At 47.6% G+C, this 8,503-nt stretch overlaps 2 protein-coding genes across 2 annotated transcripts; both read left to right on the forward strand.

Annotated features, from left to right (window-relative positions):
• Positions 1–785: 785 nt before the first annotated feature.
• LOC144739167 (4-hydroxybenzoate polyprenyltransferase, mitochondrial-like) lies at positions 786–2,773 on the forward strand. The gene is made up of 7 exons (XM_078622142.1): positions 786–1,077; positions 1,186–1,352; positions 1,647–1,768; positions 1,863–1,948; positions 2,043–2,176; positions 2,280–2,468; positions 2,627–2,773. Exons 1-7 carry the CDS (start codon positions 786–788, stop codon positions 2,771–2,773), a joined length of 1,137 nt encoding a protein of 378 aa, XP_078478268.1.
• A 1,478-nt stretch (positions 2,774–4,251) lies between these two features.
• Positions 4,252–8,496, forward strand: LOC144739168 (glycine dehydrogenase (decarboxylating), mitochondrial-like; the record flags this gene model as incomplete). Its single annotated transcript, XM_078622143.1, is given in 13 exon segments — positions 4,252–4,470; positions 4,473–4,535; positions 4,658–4,736; positions 6,443–6,608; positions 6,979–7,117; positions 7,120–7,145; positions 7,248–7,325; positions 7,409–7,556; positions 7,644–7,840; positions 7,917–8,013; positions 8,118–8,156; positions 8,158–8,224; positions 8,362–8,496. Coding segments are annotated over 13 exon segments (1,453 nt in total), but the record flags the coding sequence as incomplete, so codon positions are not given.
• Positions 8,497–8,503: the final 7 nt, after the last annotated feature.

Raw genomic sequence — 8,503 nt, forward strand, 5'->3', positions numbered from 1 at the left:
TTTGTCTTTGCTACAAAAAAATGATACCTATGTCGTCTTTCGTGTATCGTGTATGTCACTGCGTCCGCATGTCACAATGTGTCGCTGGAAGAAATGGTGAAAATGTGTGGAAAATGTGTTGTACAAAAATACTGCCTGAAGACAACAACAACAACAAAAACACAAATTCGAAGGCATACGTTGCTTACTTACAGGGTCTATTTCAAACAATATTCTAGTCATGTGTAAGAAAAACAGCAGCAGCAACAACAACAACAACACGTTCTTCAGCCTAACTGTCGTTGGTTGCGACTCTGTCATTGGTTCCCATTCGCTGTTTCCCCCGGAAGGTTTTTGAACGGACCACGGACGGACCACCGTGACTAGTGACCTGATAAACACATTTTTAAAAAAATATATATTTTCTCCTGCAACCTACAGATTAGCATTGCTTTGTCGTCACGTAATGTTCGAGGCAAGTCAACTCCTACACCGTGAAAGTGAAATAGCTTAGTTTTAACTTGCTATTGAGATTACATATACGGCGAAAATTGTTGCGTTATATTGTTGTAATTACGTGGAAACTAGTGTAACTAGACAGAATATCATGTTTAATAATGAGAGCGTGTGTCCGCTGTAGCACAAACACAAAAGGACTGCCTGTGTGGCACATCAGTTATCCTCAGTGAAAAGCCTTTGTAAAACAGCTATGTGTGTGTGTGTGTGTGTGTGTGTGTGTGTGTGTGTGTGTGTGTGTGTGTGTGTAGGGAAAAGAGAACGTTCACTTGACCATCCAGTGATGCACCATGCTGCCTGCCACGCTGATGACCTGCCAGTGTAGGCTGAAGATCCTCAGGGGCGTTCTGCGTACCCCCCGCCTGTACACGCCGCCCAACAGTTTCTTTCATCAGGAAAAAGGAAGCACGGACGGTGGTCTTCACCCACAAGGTCGAAGACGGTTCAGTTCCTTCGTTAGACTTCGTGAAACATGCCAGTACGGAAGAAGACCATTTGGTGTGTCAGCCGCTGCGATTGTGAACGCAGCCCCAGCACCTGTGCAGCCCTATCTTCGACTGATGAGACTCGACAAACCCATCGGTTCGTACATTCACACGCTACACCATGTCGTGCGTTAGAAAGGAGTGGTGTTGTTTTTTTCCGACTTAAGTCTACAGACGTCACACAGTAGTCGTTTTTATATTGTAGGAACGTGGCTGTTGTACCTCCCGTGTACATGGAGTATCGCTCTGGCTGCTGACCCCGGATGCCTCCCACATCTGGGTTTGCTCACCCTGTTTGGTACTGGTGCTCTGCTGATGCGAGGAGCAGGCTGCACCATCAATGACATGTGGGATAAAGACTTTGACAAGAAGGTAATTCAGGCTACATCATTATTATTATATAACAGATGCTAAGGTTGTCTCAGTGTCTTTTGTGGATTCATTGCCCTGTGATGTGACTCAGCTGGGGGGGCAGTTCAGCAGTTGGACACAGTTCTCTTACATACAGACTTGTGAGAAGCACAAACCGAAATATACTACAGGTGTGAAACATCCTTGTCCAATTCCCCCAGTCAGTAACTCAACGTTTACTACCATATTAGAACACGTTGCGTTTATGAATTCTGCACATGACGGTGAACAGTGAGGAGGGTCTTTTGTGTGCAGGTGTCCAGGACGGCCACACGTCCCATTGCATCAGGGGAGATTTCTCGTTTGCAGGCGCTGGTGTTCCTGGGAGGGCAGCTTTCACTGGCCCTGGGGGTTCTTTTATGTCTCAACCATTACAGGTAAGAAGTGGCCTTCATTTGTCGCGTCGTTCATTTGAAGTGTAGATACGACAAGTGCCGACATGTGGCTCATTGTCCACCCTGTCCCTCCCAGCGTAGCTCTGGGCGCGGCTTCGTTGTCGCTCGTCGTCTCCTACCCGCTGATGAAGAGAATCACATACTGGCCGCAGCTGGTGCTGGGTATTGTATAGACTGTGGAATATTCCGTCATCAGCGGTGTCAGCTGTCAGCAGAGATAAACCTTTATGTATGTATTTGTTCGTTATTTGTTCAGGCCTCACCTTCAACTGGGGAGCGCTGCTTGGCTGGGCCGCCGTCAGGGGCTTCTGCGATTGGTCCGTTTGTCTCCCACTGTATTTTTCAGGAGTGATGTGGACGTTGATATACGATACAATATATGCACATCAGGTAAAGGACGGATCCAGATGTGCATGATGTCTGTCGACTGGTGGTGGAACATGGTTCCACATCTCTGGTGTTTTTTTTTTTTTTTTTTTCCTTTTCCAACTAGGACAAGGAAGATGACATGAAGGTGGGAGTTAAGTCGACTGCACTCAGGTTCCAGGAACAAACTAAACCTTGGCTGAGCGGCTTCACGGTGGCCATGTTGTCAGGACTGGTTGTAGCGGGGGTCAATGCTGAGCAGACCCTCCCTTACTATGTTGTTTTGTCCACGGTGGCCATTCACCTAACACACCAGGTGAGGAACACAGAATACCAGCTGCCAAAGGGTTAATGGTGACAGGATATGGAACGTGAAAGTCACTCAACAACAAACAACAGCTTTTATTTTGCCAGTATAAGCTCATATTGTGTCAGCCAGCAGCTACGTCTTCTGATAACGTCTTCTTTTTGCAGATTTACACACTGGACATCAACAAACCAGAGGACTGCTGGAGGACGTTTGTGTCCAACAGAAATCTTGGACTGATGCTACTTTTAGGCATTGTCGCTGGCAATTTGTGGAAAGAAAGAAGAGAGACGTTACTCCAAAGTGAAGACTAGCCAACACAGAAGTGAGATGATAAATAGAATTTTATTACGTGTAAATGACATGGTATGATTTTGGCACAGTGTATTCACACTCTGCAACGAGAACTTAAGAAAAAATGAACAAATGAAATGTATTTCTCAACAAAAAATGACCCCATTTACAACTTGTATTCAGTCATCTGTTGTTATGGTGATACAGACACCTTTAGTACCTGAAGATGATTTAGTATCATTTGAGTATGTACTGTCTGTATAACCTGTGTGGACTTCAACAAAGTGTCTTTAATGAAATCATAACATGCTGCCGGTGGGCTGGTGCCTGCAGCTCAGTCATGTTCCCTCATCCAGCTGACTCACTCTGTTGGGGACAAGTGTTCACGAGCAGGATGTTTTGATGAAAGGGCCCAGGAGGTCTGGTATGATGAGCAACATGTTCATGCCATCGGAGAAGTTCAGAACAAAGATGAAAGTGCCCTTTAGGTACACCTATTTATGGAAGACAGACTGGAGGACATTTCTATTTATTAAAAAATAAATCATTCACCCATTTATTTATTGGGTTAATTCTTGACGTCATGGCTGAAGTCAAGATGAACAAACTCTGTTGTTTCCCTAAACTCGGGTTCTGTTCCAGAACATAGTTTGTTTATCATAAAATGAAGGAAAGTTTCTCAGTTTCACTTCTGTTTTCATGTAAACTGACAGAAATCAAACCAAATGTCTTTTTTTCATGTATTTGAAAGCGGTTTATCGGGAACTCTGAAATACGGGAAATTCTGCCGAGTTTTTCTGATGATGCTGCTATTTTCATGTAAATCTGACAGATACCAAACCAAATGTCTTTAGGTTTACATTTTTGAATTCAGTTCATCAGTCTGAAGTCAGTCTGTAAGTGTGAAATAAGGAAAACCCTGCAGTTTTTCTCATTTCAAAACAGGATTTTCTCTCAACCCTGATTTAAATCCTCCCTTTGGCTGTTGAATTCAGATGTTGCACCTGTTAGACAAGTACAATCACGTGATGCTTGAATAGAAGAAAAAGTCATGTAAAAACAGGAGGTGTAAGATGATATATGTCATCAAGATTCGAACTCCTGGATCTCCTGCTTCAGCTGCTCTGCGGGTGATTCTTTGAGCCACAAATCTGTGGTGGTTGTTCGGATTTGAGTCTTAGATATCCGAGGAGTGACACGCGACTGCTCCTCGTCCTCCTCCTCGTCTTCTTCTTCGGTGGGCACGTGAGAAAGTTCGGCAGCTGTTTGAGCAGGGCTCGTCGCTACGTCACGCTCCTCCTGCGCTCCGATTGGCTCGCTCTTGTGCAACCGTGCAGTTGTATAAACTCTGCAGTTTGTCGGAGTTGGCAGACTCTCCCGCAGGGATCGCATCAGTCCCACCGAGAGGGGTGGGAGAGGGGGGGGGAAGAAGAAGCAGAAAGGAACAAATAGCATTCGCTCCTCGTTTTCTGTGCACTCGCCTCGCAGTGATTTAGAGATGCAGAGCTGCGCCAGGTCCTGGGGGGTCCTCCTGGCCAAGTCGCTGAATCCCGGCGGCGCGCCGCGCAGGCATCTGAGTGACACGAGCCGCGTGGTTTGGAAACTTCGGTGCCGGAGTCGAACCGGCGCGGCATCGGCAGCCCGAAGTGTCCGGACGTCCGCCGCCGTCCCCTCCAGACAGATCGAGAGGATCTTGCCCAGACACGATGATTTCTCGCGGAGAGGCACATCGGTCCAGGTGAGAGGGAGAAGAGAGAGATGCTGGATGTTCTGGGAGTCGAGGTAAGATTTACCACCACCCCCCCCCCCACACACCACACACACACACACACCACCAACAAAACAAAAAATAAGAAAAAACATCGTTATTCATAAGAGAATGTGTGTTTGTGCTTCGACCAAAGTCGATCGACCAGTTGATCGAGAACACAGTTCCATCCTCCATCCGAATGCTGCGGAGTATGAAACTGGACGATCCAGTCTGTAAGTTTCTGCCCTTTTTTTCTCTCTCTCTCTTTCATTCTCAACCCCACGCTGATGCTTATTTCAAGTGATGTGTTTGCGTCTCCGCATCCCTCCCCCGCGGTGGAAGCAGCCCCATCAGCCTGGAACTGGACTGCTGTAAATCCACTGACGCTTGAGCTCAGGCTTTGGGGGGGCTGAATGTAGGTTGCTCCTCCATTGTGCGCCTGCGGTGCGCGCTCCCCGCTTAAGTCTTCCTTTGAACATATTTGGAGTTGTTTTTGCGGATCTCCTGTTGGGGAAGGCGATGCTCATAGGATGGCAACTGGAGTGTAAAGTTAAGCCCTGATCTCCGGTCCCAAGTCCAGTTCAATCTGGTTACAGCGTTCACATTACATCACAGCCGAGGAGGTTCCTAATAAGGTGACAATGGTAGGTTTCGCCTGGGTATCCCCCCCCACACACACACACACACGCGTTTTTTTTATATGCAAATACAATTCTATGTCTCAACACGTCTTGTTGAACGAGTTGCTGTCTGTTACTTAAAACAAAAACACTGACAGATAAAAGCCCTCTGACCTAAAATACACGTTTCCTATCATGCTTGTGTGTATATATATATATATATTGTGTATATATACAGTAGATATATTTGAATTGTAGATGCATAACAGAAATGATAAATTCCTGTTTAACACAGGGAATCCAACATTTGTTTTATTTAATAGAGCGAAAGACAACAGCTTTTCCTTACTGGAGTCATTTAGTGTTTTATGTCATGATATGATGTCACGATGACTCTCAGTGACCCTGCGTGCAGCTACAGCTAGAAATGATTAACCTTGTCCCGAGAAGAAACGATCACCTGGTCGGAACACGCCCTGCCCAGCGGCCCCTCCTGTGAGTCTGTCAGGGTTCCTGATGCAACAACGAACCACGCTGTAGGAACAAACTGGAGGCTGTTTCTGCTGGTTCAGCTTTGGAGGGCTTTGGTTTGCAAAGCCAGCAAGAGATTCCCTCTTCAACAATAGACTCCTGGATGGGCCTGAATCAGGCCTTTTTTTTTTTTTTTTTTTAACTGCCCTGTAGAACTCCGGGTACATGGGAAAGCAATCCTTCCACCAAAACAAACACACAATCAACGACTCTCTATTTTGTCTCTACTTTTGTCGCAGAATTTTGCCGATTCACCATCTCCAAACATGTCGTGTCGTTACTTTGTCCCTCTCACTCAGAGGACTAGAGGTGTCTCTTCTTTTCTGAGGCAGGAGTAGTTTGGGATCCCGGCTCAGACGGGCTGTATTGTCCATTCCTAAGAGTTGCTAGGCAGCCGGGCAGGCCAGAGGAATCTCAGTGGCTGCATGAGCCGAGTTGTCTGACAGCAATGGCGACTGGAATAACAGAAAAGATACTGTATGGATGTGGGCCTTCCGTGTCCCTCCCCCTTTTCAGGAATGATATATATTTGTCTTGGTGCCAGTATTCTTTCCGTGCGTTTTTTGAAGATGTTTCAAAGATAAGATGCACATGGCATCATAGACCTAGTGAGAGGCACACGTGTGTGTTGGCCTTAATGTTCCTGAAAGCTGCAAGAAAACAAGAAAAGTATTTGAATGTATGTCAATTCCCGCATTTACTTTAGTACGCTTTACATTTTCTTTCGAAGAGAAACTCCAGCCGACGTAGCAGAAACAAAGTTCAAAATCCCACTTTAAATATTTCAGGTGAGAATGAGATTCTTGAGTCACTGCAGAAGATTGCGTCCAAGAACAAAGTGTGGCGATCCTACATTGGAATGGGATACTACAACTGCTCCGTACCACCCCCCATCCAGCGCAACTGCTCCGTACCACCCCCCATCCAGCGGAATCTGCTGGAGAATGCCGGCTGGTGAGTGTCCTCAGATGACATTTCCTGGCTGATCTTTGTCAACCATCGACCGGGAATGCTTATTCACAAGGTTTGGTTCCTCATTTAAACCGCAATCGTAGTGATTCAGAGTAACGTGCTCTTAATAGGAAGTCCTGTGACTTGATGTTACGTCTCTAATGTCGGCATCAGATGATGTGCTTCGCTCCAGTTTTCTACTGAACAATATTTTTCCTTCAGTTGGATCCAAATCAATGATCCCGGCCCACACATTTGGTCCCAAATTGCCGTGTCATTGGAGATGTATAGTGCATTCCTCAGTTCCTTGAACAACCACCAGCTCAGAGCTCCTGTCCCTTTGTCCAAACCCCCCCCCCCCCCTCCTTCTCAGGGTGACTCAGTACACACCCTACCAGCCTGAGGTCTCCCAAGGTCGCCTGGAGTCTCTCCTCAACTACCAGACCATGATCTGCGACATCACGGGTTTGCCTGTCGCCAACGCCTCCTTGCTCGACGAGGGGGACGGCAGCCCGCTGAGGCCATGCAGCTCTGCCACAGGTACTTGTTTGTGAATTTACCTCGGGAGAGAAATAAAGTGTCTGTTTTTTTTTTATATTACCAATGATGTGGAGTTCAGTTATTTGTCGTGGCTTCTCCCAGGCAGAACAAAAGAAGAACCTTCTACGTTGACCCTCGCTGCCACCCTCAGACCATTGCTGTGGTGCAGACCAGAGCCAAGTAAGACATACATAGATTATATACAGTATATATACACACATATACGTCGGTGAATGACGTGTTTTTTGACTGATGTGTGGCAGCTACATTGGGGTAAAAGTGGTGCTGAAGCTGCCTCATGAGATGGACTTCAGTGGGAAAGACGTGAGCGGCGTTCTCTTCCAGTATCCCGACACTGATGGCAGGGTGGAAGATTTCACCGCCCTGGTAGATCGTGCACACAAAGGAGGGGTAAGAAACACCTTTATCCCCAAACGGGTGTTTATTTCCAGAGTGCCCCTCGAGGGTCCGACTGATTTCACACCCCCCCGTTTCCAGGCTCTGGCTTGCTGTGCGTCCGATCTGCTGGCGCTGTGTGTGCTGCGTCCTCCTGGAGAGTTCGGGGTGGACATCGCCCTGGGCAGCTCCCAGAGGTTTGGGGTTCCTCTCTGCTACGGCGGCCCCCACGCTGCCTTCTTTGCTGTCAAAGAGAACCTGGTCCGAATGATGCCCGGCAGAATGGTGGGCGTCACCAGGTGAGTCGGGACTTTACCGAAGGCCGTTCAACGTGCCGTCGTAACGTTTTTCATTTTTGCCATGTTTAAATTTCAGGGATGCAGCTGGGAAGGAAGTTTATCGCCTGGCGCTGCAGACCAGAGAGCAGCACATTCGCAGAGATAAAGCGACCAGCAACATCTGCACTGCTCAGGTACGTACATGACATGATGGGAGAACCTGCCTGCAGCCGTCAAACTGTTCCAGGCCAGTTATACTGTATTTTTTTATATCTGTTGTTGATTCTGTGACTGCCAGGCTCTGCTGGCCAACATGGCCGCCATGTACGCTTTGTACCCACGGACCCCAGGGACTCAAGCACATCGCTGAGAGGACTCACAACGCGGCTCTGATCATCGCTGAAGGTAGCGGTGTCTGTTCTCTCCTGTAACGTTGGGGATAAGTGTCAGTCCTGGATGGATGTGACCTGGTTTTAGCAAACGGGGGGTGGGTGGGGGGAGCTTGAATCAGATGAATTGTTTCTGTGCCACTTCTGCTTCAGGTCTGAAGAGAGCAGGACACAGGCTGCACAGCGAGATGTTCTTCGACACGCTGAAGATCAGCTGCGGCGTCGCTGCCAAGGACATCTTGGAGCGAGCCGTGCAGAGGCAGATCAACCTGAGGGTCTACTCCGACGGCGTGGT

This window comes from Lampetra planeri, unplaced genomic scaffold, assembly GCF_965212315.1.
Source record: "Lampetra planeri unplaced genomic scaffold, kcLamPlan1.2.h2 scaffold_1344, whole genome shotgun sequence".
NCBI lineage: Eukaryota > Metazoa > Chordata > Hyperoartia > Petromyzontiformes > Petromyzontidae > Lampetra > Lampetra planeri.

Excerpts from the sequence above, each read along its gene's own strand:
- LOC144739167 (XM_078622142.1), top strand. The coding sequence starts at position 786 with ATGCTGCCTGCCACGCTGATGACCTGCCAGTGTAGGCTGAAGATCCTC. Across the intron at positions 1,078-1,185 it reads GAGACTCGACAAACCCATCG|GAACGTGGCTGTTGTACCTC; the intron begins GTTCGTACATTC and ends TTTATATTGTAG. Across the intron at positions 1,353-1,646 it reads ATAAAGACTTTGACAAGAAG|GTGTCCAGGACGGCCACACG; the intron begins GTAATTCAGGCT and ends TTTTGTGTGCAG.